We start from the raw sequence: 18576 nt of genomic DNA, 5'->3' as shown, positions 1-18576 counted from the left end.
ATGCTCTCTGTGATTTTGATGAGAATTGCATTGGATCTATAGATAAGTTTGGGTGGAATTGACATCTTGACAATATTGAATCTGCTGATTCCTGAGCACAGTATAGCTCTCCATTGATTTAGATCTGTAAATTCTCTCAGCACTGTTTTATAGTTTTCAGTAAACAAGACTTGCATATATTTTGTTAAAGTTACAGCTACATTTTTCATATTTCTGATACTATTATAAAGGGTATTGTCAATTTATTTTCTAGTTAATTATTGCTTGTATGTAGAAAATCAATTTTTTTTGTATATTGACCTTGTATCCTGTGACCTTGAATCAAGGTACTCGATAAACTCAACTCTAGTTTATACTGGGAGTAAAGACAGTTTTACGTCCATTTCAATCTATATGACTTTTTTTCTTACCTTATGACAAAGGCTAGTTTCTCTAGTTTAATAATGAATAGAAGTGGTGAGAGTAAAAATTCTTGCCTGGTTCCTAACTATAGGGGAAAAGCATTCATTTTTTCATCATTAACTATTATGTTAACTGTAGCATTTTTATAAATGCCCTATATTAGATTGAGGAAATACTCTTCTATTCCTAGATTCTGAGAATTTTTTCCATGAACGTATATTGAATTTTTCTCCATCCATTGAGATGATTATAGGATGTGATACTATGATTTATAATAAGAAATATATATTTGGTCTTCATCCTTTTCTGGCACGGAGCTCCTAAAACCTATGGAAATTCCTAAGTAAAGAGAGCAATAAAGGTGTCTTTTGTTATTTTAATGAGATAACTTTTGGAAATCACCTAAGGATGGGTTGCTGTTGGAGTCAGCCATGTAATTAGAGGGTTGGAGATTAAGTTCAGTCATAGCCAATGATTAATAAGTCATGCTGATATAATGACGCCTCCATGAAAACCCCAAAAGTCTGGGTTTAGAGAGCTACCAGGTTGGTGAACACCTAGAGATTTGGGGAGAATGGCATGCCAGGAGAAGGCATGGAAGTTCTTTGCCCCTTCCCATATACTTTGCCCTATGTATCTCTTCCATTTGACTTTTCCTGAGTTATATCTTTTTATTTATTTATTTTTCATTCATTAAAAATCGAGATATAATTGACATATAGCATTATATTAGTTTCAGTACAACAGGATTACAACAGGATTAGATATGTGTATGTATTGTGAAATGATCACCACAGTAAGTGTAGTTAACATCCATCACCACACATAGTTACAAATTGTTTTTCTTGTCATGAGAACTTTTAAGATTTACTCTCTTAGCAACTTTTAATTATAGAATACATATTGTTATTAACATAGAATATATATTATTATTAATATACAATTAATATGTATATAAATAATAATTGCCATGCTGTACATTACATCCCCAGGACTGATAATAACTGGACGTTTGTACTTTTTGACCACCTTTACCCATTTTGCCTGCCCCCAGCATGCTGCCTCTGGCAACCACCCATCTGTTCTCTGTTTCTAAGAGTTTGGGTTTTTGTTGTTGTTATTTTTGTTTAACAGATTTTGTATGTAAGGGAGATCATACAGTATTTGTCTGTCTGACTTATTTTCCTTAGCATAATGCCCTCAAGGTTCATCCATTGTTATTACAAATTGTGGGATTTCCTTCTGGTTTTATGGCTGATATACATATTCCACAACTTCTTTATCCATTTATCGTTCGATGGACACTTAGGTTGTTTCCATGTCTTGGCTATTGTAAATAATGCTGCAACATGGGAGTGCAGATATCTTTTTGAGTTAGTGTTTTTGTTTCCTTCGGTTAAATACCCAGTGGTGGAGTTGCTGGATGATATGGTGTTTCTCTGTACTGTTGTCCATAGTAGCTGCACCAATTTAGATTCCCCCCAACAGTGCGCAAGGGTTCCCTTTTCTCCACACCTTTGCCAACATTTGTTATTTCTAGTCTTTTTGATAATAGTCATTCTAACAGGTGTTAGGTGATATTTCATTGTGGTTTGGTTTGCATTTCCCTGATGATTACTGATATCAAGCCACTTTTCATTTACCTATTGGACATCTGTATGTTTTTGGGAAAATGTTCAGATCCTCTGCTCATTTTTTAATTGAATTATTTAGTTTTTTTTGATGTTGAGTTGTGAGAGTCCTTTATATATTTTGGATATTAATCCCTTATCAAATATAAGATTTGCAAATATTTTCTCCCATTCATTTTATCGAGGTCTTCTTTTCTGTGCCGTAGATTTTTAGTTTGATGTAGTCCCACTTGTTTATTTTTGCTTTTGCTGCCTTTACTTTCAGTGTCAAATTCAAAATATCATTTCCAAGACCGAGGTCAATGAGCTCACCATCTAAGTTTTCTTCTAGGATTTTTATGTTTTCTGGTCTTACATTCAGGTTTTTAATCCATTTTGAGTTACTTTTTGTGTATGGTGTAGAGTTATATCCTTTTATGATAAACCCATAATCTAGTAATTAAAATGTTTCTCTGAGTTCTTTGAGCCATTATAGCAAATTAAATTGAACCCAAGGAGAGGGTTGTGGAAACCTGATTTGTAGCCACTGGATCAGAAGCTCAGGTAACAACCTGGACTTGCAATTGTCATCTGAAGTCAGAGGATGGGGTGGGGGTTCAGTCTTGTAGAACTTGGCCCTTAACCTTGGAATCTGAATGCAATCGCCAATGTCAGAATTGAGTTGAATTGTAGGACACCCAGCTTGTGTTGGAGAATTGCTTGGATATGGGGAAACACCCTCACACACATTGTAATTGGAGTCAGAATTCTGTAGAGCTTTTTCTTTTTTAATCTCTTTTTCTTTTTTAATCTCTTTTCTTTTTTAATCTCTTTTTTAATCAATTACATTGATTTGGGTTTTTTTTTTAGCATTAAAGGAACCTTATGTTGCTGAATGAATCCAGCATGTTGGTCATCATGTCTTTTTATATATTGCTGGATGTGATTTGCTGTTTTCTTGTTAAGGACCTTAGTGTTAATGTTCATAAGGTATATTTTTCTGTAGTTTTCTTGTAATGTTTTATCTGGTTTTGGAATCATGGTAATACAGGCCTTTTGAACTGAGTTGGGACGTTTTCCTTCTTTTTTTTGGCAAGAGTTTGTATTAGGTTTCCCTAAACATTCCACTGAATTCATCAGTGAAGCAGTCTGGACCTGGGGATTTTTTGGGTAATGATTTTAAATTACAGACCCAGTTTCTTTAACAGATAAAGAGCTATTCAGATTATCCATTTCTTTGTTTGTTAAATAAATTTATTTATTTATGGCTGCGTTCTGTCTTCCTTGCTGCACGCGGGCTTTCTCTGGTTGCGGCAAGCGGGGGCTACTCTTCGTTGTGGTGCACAGGGTTCTCATTGCAGTGGCTTCTCTTTGTTGCAGAGCATGGGCTGTAGGTGTGTGGTCTTCAGTAGTTGTGGCATGCAGGCTCAGTAGTTGTGGCACATGGGCTTAGTTTCTCCATGGCATGTGGGATATTCCTGGACCAGGGCTTGAACCCATGTCCTCTGCATTGGCAGGCAGATTCTCAACCACTGTGCCACCAGAGAGGTCCCAGATTATCCATTTCTTTTTGAATGAGCTTTGATACTTTGTCTTTCAAGTTGTTTCAAGACAACTTTCAAGTTGTCAAATTTGTTGAAATAAATTTGTTTATAATATTCACTCATTGTCTTTTTAAGATCTGTAGGATTTGTGGTGAAGCGCCTTCTTTCATTCCTAATATTGATAATTTCTCTTTTTTTCATGATCAGTCTGGCTAAAGATTTATTCAGTGATTTTTCAAAGAACCAGCTTTTGGTTTTATTGATTTTTCCCACCTGTTTTCTATTTCATTTATTTCTGTGCTTATCTGTATTATTTCCTCCTTTCTGTTTATTTTGGGTTAATATTTACCTTAAGAGCAAGAAAAGAAAATTTGGTCATTGATTTTCATCTTCTTTTCTAATATAAACATTTAAGGCTATGGATTTTCCCTAAGTACTACTTTAACTGTAGCTCACAAATTTTGATGTGATGTATTTTCATTTAGTTCAAAATATTTTCTAATTTCCTTTGTGATTTCTTTTGTCTTATGGGTTATTTAACAGCATGTTGTTTAATTTCCAATACTTGGGGACTTTTCAGAGATGTTGTTGAGTTATAATTTAACTTGATTGTGTTAAGAAAACATAGTCTGATTTCATTCCTTGTAAATATATTGAGACTTATGTGGCCCAAAATATATATATGTGGGTGAATGTTTCATATCCACTTTGAAGGAATGTTTGGGTAGAGTGTTCTCTGCTATATTTGGGTAGAGTGTTCTATAAATGTCAATTAGTAAAGTTGGTTATAGTGTCATTCAGGAATTCTATATTTTTACTGATGTTTTCCTACTTTTTCCATTAATTACCGCAGGATCAGTGTTGAAATCTTCAAATATAATTGTGAATTTGTCTATTTTACCTTTCAGCTTCAGATATTATAAATCTGTTAGGTGCATACATATTTAGGATTGATATGTGTTCCTGATGAATTGCCCTATTTATCATTATGAAATGTCCCTCTTTATGGCTCATAATGTTCCTTGTTTTGGAGTCTACATTGTTTGATATTACCATAGTGATGCTAGCTTTCTTTAGATGTTAGCACTGTGTATCTTTTTATATACTTTTATTTTTAACATACCTGTTTTATATTTAAAATGTGTTTCCTTTAGACAGTATTTGGTTGTCTTGCTTCTTTATTTAATCTGTCAATCTCTGTCATTTAATGGGGTGTGTATACCATTTATATTTAGTGTAATTACTGGTATGATTTGATTTAAGTCTAATTTTTGTGGGGTTTTTTCCTATTTTTTTCTTTTGGATTAATTTTTTTTTTTTTTTTTGCGGTATGTGGGTCTCTTACTGTTGTGGCCTCTCCTGTTGTGGAGCACAGGCTCCGGATGTGCAGGCTCAGTGGCCATGGCTCACGGGCCCAGCCGCTCTGTGGCATGTGGGATCCTCCTGGACCGGGACACGAAGCCGTGTCCCCTGCATCAGCAGGCGGACTCTCAACCACTGCGCCACCAGGGAAGCCCTGGATTAATTTTTAAAAATAAAATTTTTAGACCAATTTTAGGTTCACAGCAAAGTTGAACAGAAAGTAGAGAGGGTCCCCATATACTCCCTGCCCCCACATTCATGCAGCCTCTTCTACTATGAGCATCCTGCAGCAGAGTGGTACCTTTGTTACAGTTGATGAACCTCCATTGACACATCATAATCACCCAAAGTCTACAGTTTACATTAGGGTTCACTCTTGGTATTGTAAATTCTGTGGGTTTTGACAAATGTGTAATGACATATATCCACCATTGTGGTATCACACAGAATAGTTTCACTGCCCTTCAGATCCTCTGTGCTCCATTTGCTCTTCTCTCCCTCCTCCCTAGCCCCTAGCAACCACTGATCTTTTTACTGTTTCTATAGTTCTGTGTTTTCTAGAATGTCATATAGTTGGAATCATACAAATGTTGCCTTTTAAATTGCCTTCTTTCACTTAATGATATGCATTTAAGGTTCCTTCGTGTCTTTTCATGGCTTGATAGCTCATTTCTTTTTCGTGCTGAGTAATATTCCATAGTGTGCAGTTTATCCATTTACCTACTGAAGGACATCTTGGTTGCTTCCAGGTTTTGATTATGAGTAAAGCTGCTATAAACATCTGTGTGCAGTTTTTTGTGTAGACATAAGTTTTCAGCTCCTTTGGGTAAATACCAAGGAGCATGATAGCTCTATCGTATGATAAGCGTCTAGTTTAGTTTTTCAAGAAACTGCCAAACTCTCTTCCAAAGTGACTGTATCATTTTGCATTCCCACCAGCAGTGAATGAGAGTTCATGTTGCTCCACATCCTCATTAGCATTTGGTGTTGTCAGTGTTTTGGATTTTGGCCATTCTACTAAGTATATAGTGGTATCTCGCTGTTGTTTTAATTTACAATTCTCTAATGACATATGATGTAAAACATCTTTTACTTTGCTATCTGTATATCTTCTTTGGTGAGATGTCTGTTCAGATCTTTTGCCCAGTTTTTTTTTTTTTTTTACTTTCATTTGCATTTATTTTTTGCAGCATTTATTCCCGGGCCATAAGTTTTTGTTTCTTCAATTTCTTCTGGGATATCTTTTTCTTCTGGGCAACTTCCTCTTCTGGTTTAGGAACAATCTGTTCTTTTTCAGTAAGGATCATCTCAATGTGGCACGGAGAGCTCATGTATGGGTTGATCCGACCATGAGCTCTATAAGTCCTGCGCCGCATCTTGGGGGCTTTGTTCACCTGGATGTGCTCAATGACCAGAGAATCTACATCTAAGCCCTTAAGTTCAGCATTACTCTCTGCATTTTTGAGCATGTGCAGTAAAAATTCAGCAGTCTTTTTAGGCCACCGACCCTGCGTCCAGCCCCACTGTTTGGCCTGGGCACACCTACCAACTCCACCATTGTAGCGACGGAATGGCACACACTGCTTCTTTAAAGTGACATCCTTCAGATACTTAGTGGCTTTTCGGATATGCATACCCTTAATGGCCTGGGCTGTTTCACGAGTGTTCTTAAAGTGAACACGAAGATTTGAACCTCTCGACTTGCATGATTTTGTGGGATTTTCTGGGTCAAGTGAATAGCGAACCATTTTTAGAGGTCACCTCAGGCCGCTGACCGGAAAAGCTTGCCCAGTTTTTAATTAGGTTGTTTGTTTCCTTACTGTTGAGTTTTAAGGGTTCTTTGTATATTTTGTATGACAACTCTTTATCAGATATGTCTTTTGCAGTTTTTTTTTTTTTGGCAGTTTTTGGCTTGTCTTTTCATTCTTTTGACATTGTCTTTCACAGAGCAGAAGTTTTTAATTTTAATGAAGTCCTGCTTGTCACTTATTTCTTTTATAGATCATATCTTTGGTGTTGTATCTAAAACGTCATCACCATACCCAAGGTCATCTATGTATTCTCCTATGTTGTCTTCTAGGAGTTTTAATAGTCTGTTTTACACTTAGGTCTGTGATCCATGTTAAGTTAATTTTTGTGAAGGGTGTAAGGTCTGTGTCTAGATTCAGGTTTTTGCACGTGGATGTCTAGTTTTTCCAGCACTACTGTTGAAGATTCTCTTCTCTCCATTGTATTGCCTTTTCTCTTTGTCAGAGATCAGTTGGCTATATTTTTGTGGATCTATATCAGCATTCTTTGTTCTGTTCCATTGGTCTATTTGTCTGTTCTTTTGCCAATACCACACTGCCTTGATTACTGTAGCTTTATATTGATAGTAAATCTTGAAGTCGGATGGTGTCAGTCCTCCAAATTTGTTCTTCTCTTTCAATATCGAGGTAGCTATTCTGGGTCTTTTGTCTCTCCATATAAACTTTAGAATTGATTTCTTGATATCCTCCTGTTGTAGTTTCTTAGGACAGGGCCGAAAGTAAGCTCATCACACGAGATGAATTGTGCCAAAGCACAGCAGGAGAGGGCTGCCGCTCGCTCAGGCAAAACAGCACCGTCTGTCTTGCTGTGGTAACTTTTATTAAAGCATTATCTAGATTTACACTTTAAGACTTGTTTTCTTAACATTTCAGAAGTGCCAAAGCAGCAACCTATGTTTTTATTAATTATACAAGCAATAATTGGCTTTCGTGAGCACCTGCCGTGCTTCGTCCTTGAGCGCAAGAACAGCACAAAGTTCCCACCATTATTTTGATTATACTGAAGTAGCACAAGGACATTTCCTTGCGTTCCCACCACTCTGATTATACTGAGGACATCTCATGGATCAGTGCCCAAAGCACTCAGTGCTTCTTTTGCAGGCCCCCGGTTTGCTGGGGGCGGGGGGGCGCTCGAAGCATTCAGAACTGTTCACAACTCTGGCTTATTCGCGTGCCCCCGGTTTGCCGGGGGGGGCTCAAAGCAATCAGGACTGTTTGCAGTTCTGGCTTATTCGCCAGCCCCCAGTTTGCTGGGGGGGGGCTCATGGGTCACGTCTCCTTTCCATGTCCTCAGTTATCCCACTGCATCCCCCCAAAAAAACTTGCTGGGATTTTGATTGGGATTGGATTGAATCTATAGATCAAGTTGGGAAGAACTGACATCTTGACAGTATTGAGTCTTCCTATCTGTGAACATGGAATATCTCTCCATTTATTTAGTAGTAGTTCTTTGATATCTTTCATCAGTGTTTTGTATTGTTCCTCATATAGATTGTACCTATTTTGTTAGATTTATATCTAAGTGTTTCATTTTGGGGACACTAATGTAAATGGCTATGTGTTTTTCCTTTAGAATTCCACTTGTTCCTTGCTGGTATATAGGAAAGTGATTGGCTTTTGTATTATTAACTTTGTATTCGCCAATGTTGCTATAATTGCATATTCATTCCAGTTTTTTGGTTGATTCTTTGGGATTTCTATATAGACAAATGTGTCATCTTCAAGCAAAGATAGTTGTATTTCTTCCTTCTGAATTATTATACAGTTGACCCTTGAATACTGCAGGGGTTAGGGGTGCCCACCCCTTGCACAGTCAAAAATCTGCATATATGTTTTGACTGCCCCCAAACAACTACTGATAACCTGCTGTTGACCAGAAGCCTTACTGATAACATAAGCATTTGATTAACATGTTTTATATATTATATGTTAGTATATACTGTATTCATGTAATACGGGAAGCTAGAGAAAAAATGTTAAGAAAATCATAAGAAAAATACATTTACAGAACTCTACTATATTTATCAACAAGATGAATCATCTGTCAGTACTTATATCAATATTGTTTTATATGATACAAAACACTGTATATATTATACATATTACTAACTAGACATCAGAAATGAAAAGATAATGTGAAACAGAAAATATTAGTTACAGGTACAGTGATTCATGCATTGATGTTGTAGAAGCAACAATGTGATTGCTTTATGATAGCCTAAAGTAATCGATATGATTCCTTCATGGTAGCCTAGCCTAACTAACGAATGACTTATAAAATTTTTATGACATTCAGTATTATATTCATAATACAGTATTGGAAGCATTGTTTCATTTTTTTAAAAAAACACTTACCTGTGATGATAGGCTGATGAGCAGTTTCTCCAGTTATGAGAGACATACTGTACAGTAATATAACTCTTTAAAAGCACAGTTATAAAAAAGTAAGAAAATGAAGACATTTTTATATTAAATATCACTCATCTTATGCCTATGTAAGGATAGACCAGTATTTACATGTATTTTATGCATTCATGACATACCTTTTAAAATTTTTTTGAATATTTCTAGGCTACGCGGTTCACCTACAAGTTTGTTCAACTTGTCATAAACCTCCAAAACTTTTTAATATATTTACTGAAACAAATCTGTGTGTAAGTGGATCTGTACAGTTCAAATCCATGTTGTTCAAGGGTCAGCTGTGCTTTCTATTTCCTTATCTTATTGAATTATCTAGGACTCCTAGAACAGTATTGAAAAGCAGAGGTGAGAGGGGGACATCCTTACCTTATTCCTGATTAAGTATTTTTTATGGTTCTGTTTTGTTGCTGTTATTTGTTTATTAGTTATAACTCTTTAAAAATATTTTTAATGGATGCCTTAGGGTTCTCAACATATGTTTTTAATTTATCACAGTTGATCCTCATGTAATATTATACTATTTCATGTAGATTAAGAACTTTAGAACAATAGATTTACATTTCTCTCTTCCCATCCTTTGTGCCATTTTTGTGATACATTTTAATTGTGTATATGTTATAAGCTCCTTAATGCATTTTTATTTTTGCTTTAAAGTATTTATTTTGAATAAGCAACATTTAAGTAATAAAAATATTAAAATAAATTACCTATTTATTTTTAAAAGTTCCAATCCTTTGCACCCAAATTTCCCTTCAGTATAATGTTCCTTCCGCCTGGAAAATTTTAACATTTCCTATAACATAAATATGTTGGCAATGAATATTCTCAGCTTTTGTTCATCTGAAAAAGTCTTTGTCTTCATTTTTGAGTGATACTTTTTCTGGGTATAGAATTCTGGGGTGATAGTTCTTTTTCTTTTAGAACTTCAGAGACAGTTTCATTGCTGTCTGGTCTGCATAGTTTCTGACAATAAATCTATAGTCATTCTTTGTTCTTCTGTATATAACGCGTTTTTTTTTCCCCCTTTGATGCTTTCAAGATTTTCTCTTTATCATTGTTTTTCTGCAGTTTCATTCTGGTGTCCCTTGGTAGAGTTTTCTTTATTTGTTCTGATTGAAATTTACTGAGCTTTTTGCAGATGAGTTTTATAATTTTCATGAGATCTGGAAATTTATTTCTAATTAAAAATCTTTATTGAAGTATGATTGACATACAAAAAGCTGTATATGTTTAATGTATACAACTTGATGAATTTGGAGATAATTATATACCTCTGAAACCATCACCACAGCCAATACGATAAACATATTCATCACCTGCCCTCTTTATTTTTATTTTATTTTATTTATCTTATATGTTTATTTATTTATTTTGGCCATGCCATGTGGCTTGTAGGATTTTAGTTCCTCAACCAGGGATTGAACCCAGGCCCTTGGCAGTGAGCACGCAGAACCCTAACCACTGGACCACCAGGGAATTCCCTATTTTTATTTATTTTTAAATTTTTGTGATAAGAACACTTAACATAAGATCTACCCTCCTAGAAAATTTGGAGAATTTTTGTCTTCAAGTATTTTTTCCCCTTTCTTCTTCTTCTAGGATGCCTATATTAGACTGCTTGTTATTTCCTTGTCGATTGTTGGGGCTCTGTTCTTTTTTTTTTCTCTGAGTCTCTTCCCCTCCACCTCCCCACTGTGTGCTTCATTTTAGGTACTTTCTCTTGCTGTCTTCAAATTCAGTGATCTTCTGTTGCATTTAATCCCATCCAGATTATTTTTCATTTTAGACATTATATTTTTAAGTTCTACATATTCTACTTGGATCTCTTTTATGTCCTTTATTTATTTCTTTATTATGTTCATACTTTCTTTATATACATAAGCATATTTATAAGATTTATAATAACTTTTAATGACCTTAACTGCTAATTTTATCATCTTCATCATTTCTGGGTTTTGAATTTATTTTCCTTCTTTTTTTTTTTTGACTGCACCACAGCATGTGACATCTTAGTTCCCCAACCAGGGATCGAACCTGTGCCCCCTGCAGTGGAAGCACGGAGCCCTAACCAATGGACCACCTGGGAATTCCCTATTTTCCTTCTTGATGTGGTCACATTCTCCTACCTCTTTGCATGGCTGGTAACTTTGATTAGCTGCTAGACATTATGAATTGTTGAGCTTCACTCAGTTAATTTACTTGGAATCGATCATTTTGAGTTTTGCTTTTAAGATTTGTTAGGGCGGGTAATATCAATTGAATTGTGTTCCTTTAAAATTCATATGTTGAAGCCCTAACCCACAATGTGATAGTATTTGGAGGTGGGGCCTTTGGGAAGTAGAGTTCGATGAAGTTGTGAGGGTGGAGCCCTCGTGATGGGATTAGTGCCCTTATAAGAAGAGAAACCAGAGAGCTTGCTCTCCTCCATGTGCATACACCAAGGAAAGGCCGTGAGAGCACACAGCAAGAAGGCAGCCATCTGCAAGTCAGAAAGAGAATCCTCACCAGGATCCAACTATGCTGTGTCAACCGAAAAAAATTGCACAACCTGTAAGTAGAGAGTTATGTTTTATTCAGCAGACATTCTTAGTACTCCAAGCCTGGGAGACAGCCTCTCAGATAAACGCTGACAAAACTGTTCCAAAGAGGAAGGGGGGGAAAACCAGGATATATAGGAGTTTTTATAACAATACCAGGTAGTTGGAACAAAAGACTACTCTAAATAAAACAAAACTAGATATCTCAAGTTATGGAATTTAGTTAGCACTTTTTTTTTTTTTTTTTTTTTTTAGCACTTTTTTATGTAGGGGAAGATGCAAGAGTCTGGGTTCACTGAAATAATTCCTTTGATATGCACCTCAGCTATCTGGGGCCAGTATCCTATGATTTCCCATCCTGAGTTTCCTCAGGCTGCACCGTTGGAAGTAGCTGCAGTCCGATGGCTGCTAGATGGTGGGCATTCCTTGTTTTTATCCTGAGTTCCATCAGGGCTCATCATCTGGGGTAGCTACAATTGCTGATGACTTCGACATCCTTTATTTACTGATATGGCAAGCGATATTTTATTTCTTAGCTGGAACCCTGATCTTGGGCTTCCAGCCTCCAGAACTGTGAGAAAATACATTTCTGTTGTTTAAAGCTACCTACTCTAAGTTATTTTGCTATAGAACCCTTAGCAGGCTAAGACTGCTAGTCCAGAGAAACCTTCAGTCTAGAGCTCATTTGGCTCCACCACTGAGGCATTACCTTTCTGAGGATTCACCTGGATGTGTTAAGAGGTCCTTCCATTCTGCCTTAGTGGGAGCACTTAATGTTTCTCAGCTCTCTGTGAGCTCTGGGTATTGTTTGGCCTCTTGCTTCTTATCGTTTGTTTCCCAAGCCTCAGAGAACATCCCCTTCCCCCACCTTATGCACACATCAGTACTCATCCAGAAACTTGAGGGGTCCCTCTGCAGACCTGCAGAGCTATATCTCTCTGTGCCAATCCCTACTCTCCATACCTACCTGTGTATTAGCATCCTTTTCCTCCCCAAACTGGAATCTGTCTCCTCAGTTCATCTGTTTCTATTACCTCTTTCTCTGCTACAGACTGAACTCTCCAGGCTGTCAGGTGAGGCAGTTTAAGACTCACCGCTCAGTTGCAGCACTGTTATTTAACATCTGTAACTCATTATTTTCGACCTGTTTATGGCAGGACAGTGGGAGCCATAACTTTGTTTTGAATGATGAAGTTTTCTTAATACAGAAAACTCAGCCTAAGAAAGTTACTCACAGTCCTACTGCCAAAAGATAGTTTTCACTCCTGTTCCTTTCATAGTGATTTCCCCGTTGTTTAGATTTCTTTTGTTTTTCCTGACATTTCCTGTGCTGGAGAGACCTGACACCAGCATGGTCATCTTCCTTGGTAGATAAACTGACTGTATGTTTGTCAATTCCTGTCTTTATCTTTGAAATTCAGAAGGTTACAATGAACTAACTGTTGGACTCTTTTTCATTAATTTTTTTTTTTTTTTTTTTGCGGTACGCTGGCCTCTCACTGTTGCGGCCTCTCCCATTGTGGAGCACAGGCTCCGGACGCGCAGGCTCAGCGGCCATGGCTCATGGACCTAGCCGCTCCGCGGCATGTGGCATCTTCCCAGACTGGGGCACGAACCCGTGTCCCCTGCATCGGCAGGCAGACTCCCAACCACTGTGCCACCAGGGAAGCCCCATTAATTTTATCAAAAAATATTTTCATTTTTAAAAATGATTTTTTTCCAAACTGATATCCAGAAAAGTTGTACAACTAATGGTATGTTAGTGTCTGTTTTCTCCATACCTTTTGGTTATATAACCCATGGGATTTCATGTGGTTGTTAAAAACTCAAATGTTAATTCTTGAAACAGGGTTAAATACAAAAATATTTTTTCTGACCGAAAGCTGTACATAGTCTAATTGTTTCATATCCATTTTTGGTTACTGACAAAGTCGAGCTTTTAAAATGGTTTATTAGCCACTTTAATTTATTTTGATGAATTATCTGTTCTCTGCCTATTTTTCTCTTGAGATATGCTCATCTTAATGAGTGGAAGAAAGTTTGCTTAGTCAATTTTTGCTTAGTGAAGTGAAGGAATTTTGGCTGTCATAGGCTAGAAATGTATTTTTCTAAATTGTCGTTTTCCTTTTTTGAAATAGAAGTTCACAAGTTAGGAATACCAAATCTGTTAGTCTTTTTCTTTTACTTCTGCCTCTGATCTCATACCTACAAAGCTCTTCCCCGCTTGAAGGTTTAAAATTGGTTTCTCACTCGTCATAATCTGCAGTATATTATAGACAAAAAGGGAACTGTTATTTGTTTGAGAGACCATGATATGCCCTGCACTTTCTTATATTGTCTCATTTTAAGTTACTCATAAAACAGGATATCTGGGATATTAGACTTATAATTCTTATTTTACAGACTAAGCAACTGAGGTGTGAGAGGTTAAATAATTTCTTAATTAGAAAGTTTCACTGCAAAAACTTAAACTCAGATTTGTCTGTTCGCATTGTTCTTCATGGTTCTGCATATGCATAAGCATCTAGAGGGAGACAACTCATATCTTTTTCAGCTTAAATGACCTACTATGCTAAGCAGATGCTCAATAAGTCTTAGGAAATTTAACTCTAGTGAACACATGGCAACTAGATGTGTCATTTTTCCAGCTGAAGTCTTAAATAATAGCCTTTAGAAGCTTTATTCAAATTGCAATGCAGCAATGAACTTTAAATTAGGATCAGCTCACTTTTTTTTTGTATAGAAAAAATTCTGAAAGTTCACAAGAGAAATAATTATTCAGAATAGGCATTATCTGTTTTCTAGTCGTTCTGATGAGTTTTGAAATATTTATCTGTCTCAAATTCCCTTCGTCTAAGACCCTAACAGCAATGGAATGCCTAACCTTTCCACTGTTGGTGCTAATGCCTTACGCAAAATTATAGTCATCCAAAGACTTCAATTAAACTGCTCATCTGCACTAAGAATAAATAAAACATAAACCTCCATTTTATAGTAACACACGCATATACACAAATCAAAAGATTAATTTACCTTAAAGAAGATCCAAGGATCATGGGAATTCTACATGCTGATTTGGAGGGGAGAGAAGTGACAAGGTTAGACACCAAAGAGAAACTTGCCAAGCTCGTGATGTTGCCCAAGGCGAAATTCTGAGTTAGAAGCACATTTACCATGTCTAAATGACGTAACTAAGTAGAATCTAAATCAATGTGACTTTAATATAAATGGTGTTCTGTGCCTCCTGTGTAATGCTCTCAGAGTGCTAGGCCAGGCAAGTCTCCAGGGCCAGAAGACCTGTTGGGTTCCTGAGTCATCTTTGGGCTGGGGGTCCATTGGGAAATAAAGCTTTGGAGGTTAATAAAGACTGGGACCCTGAATGTTTCAGTATTCAGCAAGTCTGCTTAGCAACCAACGTCCTAGCAAAGGTCATAAGCAAAGAAAAATTGTGAAAGCTGTGAGAGAAAAAAGGAAGAGACAAGAATTGCCCTGAATTTGAGACATAATCTAATTAGGTACAGACTAAGAGAGAAAGAGAATGAGAGGCATGAAAAATATTGGGACAGTGCCTTAAAATTACAAAGTTCTTTTATGTTTCTTTATTGGACCTTCATGAGAACTTCAAGAGAAAAATATTGTTATGGCAGAAAACTAGACCCAGAGAAGTTAAGTTGACCCAAGACAAACAGCTAGAACAGGGCAGGCCAAAATACATTTTCCACCCCTGGGTCCACATCTCATGTTTTCTGGTGCCTTATGCTTTCTGCTGCATAGGAATGAAGAATATAGAACATTCTGTAATGTAGGTGCTAATTCTGTCATGTGGGATATAGAAAGGACTAAAGTAGTCAAGACTGTCTTCCAGGGGAAAGTGAGATTTGAGTTGACCTGTGTGGGAATTGGTGAGGAGGAATGGTTGACAGTGAAGTTTTGAACTAGATTGACTGAGTCGAACTTCACCACTGCCACTTTTCAGCCATGTAAACTTGGCAAATTGATTAACTTCTTTGTAACTCAGATTTCTCATCTGTAAAGTGTGGATAACTTTTGTATCATAAATGGGTTAAGATTTGTAAAGTGTCTAGAATAGTTCTTGACAGTTGTACACCCTCAATAAATGATAGCATGATAGTTAATCTCTAAAAAAAAATTGGTTTCTTTTTGATTCATGGCTAAAAAGAAAACTTAAAGTTTTAATCTAGCTGGATTATAATTTGGGGTGTGTAATTTTGTGTTTCTGTGCCAGTTCTACACTGTGTCAACTGAAAAAAAATGCACAACCTAAAAGTTGTATGTGAGTTATGTTTTATTTGGGGACCTTACTGAGGACTGTAGCCTGGGAGACAGCCTCTCATCTGATCATCTGTATTTTATGGTTTTTTTCAGTGAACGTATATTATTTTTGTCATAGAAAAAACATTTAGAAAACAATCAGTTTCTCCTTTGTAAAATGAGGACTGGAGCTTCTTTTTCACCTGCAAGAGGAACAGGCAGGCTTGTTCATTAGTATCCTACCTTTTCCCATTTTCCTGCTTTATTTCACAAAAGCAAATGGTTAGAAAAATTTAAACCCTGTTTTTGCAAGACATGAATAATCTACTTACCACATTCTATTCAATTTCCTTTATTTTGACCTCTTCAGAGGAAGTTTAGATGAGGGATGAAAATGTGAATGGGCAAGTATGGATTAGCTGTTATCATTCTAATGAATGAAGCCTCAGACACTGTCCAGCCCAGCTCTTCAGAATTCTCTGCCTTAGTGTATAGACCTAGACTACAGCTAACAGTGATGTTACTTCACTTCCCATTAACAGGTTATTGCTCATAAGAGTGTTTGGTCAAAGTAACAGGGATCTGACATTTCTTTGTTCTCCAGCCTTACAACTAAGAGTACTGTCAATGAAAAAAATTAATAGTCGATCTAAGAAAGAAATGGGAAATTTTATTCGAGCCAGCCTGAGAATTATAACCCGGGAATTATAACCTTGTCTTTCAGAAAGCTCTGAAAACTGTTCCACCTGTTAGAGGTCAAGGCACAGTTACATCAGTGTTTGAGACAAAGGGTTATACATCAAAGTAACATACTGACAGTTTACATAGTTCAACAAGGCAATTAGTAGGTTGTTGTGACCCCCCTACAGGATTGAGAAAGGAATTTTATCTCCTAAGGAGTTACTTTGCTGGAGCCAGGAGGAAATTGGTTTTTTTTGCTTTTATTTTTGTTTTTTGGCAAGTAGGCATTCCTGTGTCTTTCAAGGGGATCTAGTTAATGTATACTGCAGATGTACAATACACAGTAAAGCAGGTAGTGGCTCAAATGCACAGAGAGAGAATTTTATGTTTAATTTTTCTTGTCCTGTCTTAACATTATTTCATCAGCACCCCATCCTGCCCTACTTTTAGAAAATTTATTGTAATATTCAGCATGAGATTTAAAGTAGGTAAACCTGGAATTATAAAAGAAGTTCTGATCTTAAATGAATTAAAAATCAGGGCTGGGTCTTAGTTTGCAACTAACTTTTTCACTCAAATAATTGATAGTTTTTACATGAATTAGATGCTGTGATTTGTATTGAATATAAGAAAAGAAGGATTTTAAATTTCACGTGATGACCTGGCTCCAGTGTCTGTTAAGAGTATCCTCAACAAGTAACTGGATCTATTAAGCAATTACTGTCAAAAGGAGCCCTTCAGTAGTTCTTTAGTGCAATTCTCTGGAAGTTGCATTCTCTGGCCAACTTAGAGTAGCTGTTCCCTGCCTATTTTCCCATGAGTTCAGATGAAATTTTTAGTTTGGCAAGTCAAATTTCATACTGCCTAGTTTTTAGTCAAATGAGATACTTAGCAAATATTTGAGCAGTTGAAAGCGTCACTCCTGTATGTGTGTCTGTGCCAGTTTTGTGATCTTTATCAGAAATGTATTAATGTTTTACCATATGGCCAAAAGACCTGCTGTATATCCCTCTGAGACGTAACTTCTGTTCCTTTCTGCTTTTAGCTTCATGTATTTTCCTTCCAAAATGCTTCCACCCTCATGTTTCTAAATATCACCCAGGTGTCTATGTTTTTAAATTTTTTCTCTTATTACAAAAGTAATACAGATAGATTGCAAAAGATTTGAAATACAGGAAAGCACAGAAGAAAATTAAAATCACATATTCTTTTATCACCCAGAAAAGTTGACTTTTTCTTTTTTAAAAAAATAAAATTTAGCATCATTCTGGTTCAGGTTTGTGACGTGCTTTTTTAGTCAGAATTATGAACATCCCACATTGTTAAATATTGTAATGCAACATAATTTTTAATGGCACTATGGATATGCCATACTTTTTTAACTTGGGGATTTTTTTTTAATGTTTTATTTTTTATTGGGGTATAGTTGTTTTACAATGTTGTGTTGGTTTCTACTGTATAGCAAAGTAGAAACCCTATGCTATACAGCAGGTTCTCATCAGTTATCTATTTTATACATATTAGTGTATATATGTCAATCCCAATCTCCCAATTCATCCCACCCCCTCTTTCCCCCTTGGTGTCCATACGTTTGTTCTCTACATCTGTGTCTCTATTTCTGCCTTGCAAACTGGTTCATCTGTACCATTTTTCTAGATTCCACATAAACTTGGGGATTTAGACTGTTGCTATTTTTGCAATTAAACATAACCTTATTGATGAAAATCTTGATCACATTTGCAGATATCTCTGTTACTCCCCAGGATAAAATTCTAGAGGAGCAATCACTACATCTAAAGGAATGTGTACTTTTATAGCTTATCATGTATGTAGTTAGGTTGTCCTCCATAAAAGTTGTTTCAGTTAACACTCACATGAGATGCATGTGTATGTGCTTCTTTCCTTGTACCTTTGCTAGTACTCAGTATAAATGGACACT

At 36.3% G+C, this 18576-nt stretch overlaps 2 protein-coding genes across 2 annotated transcripts in view; one reads left to right on the top strand and one right to left on the bottom strand.

Annotated features, from left to right (window-relative positions):
• The window catches only part of TDRD5 (tudor domain containing 5), a 92729-nt gene that overhangs the window by 7730 nt on the left and 66423 nt on the right, over window positions 1–18576 (top strand). The window lies entirely within an intron of this gene.
• On the bottom strand, window positions 6096–6709 carry LOC307185909 (large ribosomal subunit protein uL22-like). The gene has a single exon (XM_079920480.1). It carries the CDS (start codon window positions 6664–6666, stop codon window positions 6112–6114), a length of 555 nt encoding a protein of 184 aa, XP_079776606.1. The 5' UTR covers window positions 6667–6709; the 3' UTR covers window positions 6096–6111.

Source organism: Stenella coeruleoalba, assembly GCF_951394435.1.
Source record: "Stenella coeruleoalba genome assembly, chromosome: 1".
NCBI lineage: Eukaryota > Metazoa > Chordata > Mammalia > Artiodactyla > Delphinidae > Stenella > Stenella coeruleoalba.
Note: the sequence above shows the minus strand (reverse complement) of the source record. Positions and strands in the feature narration are given on the sequence as shown.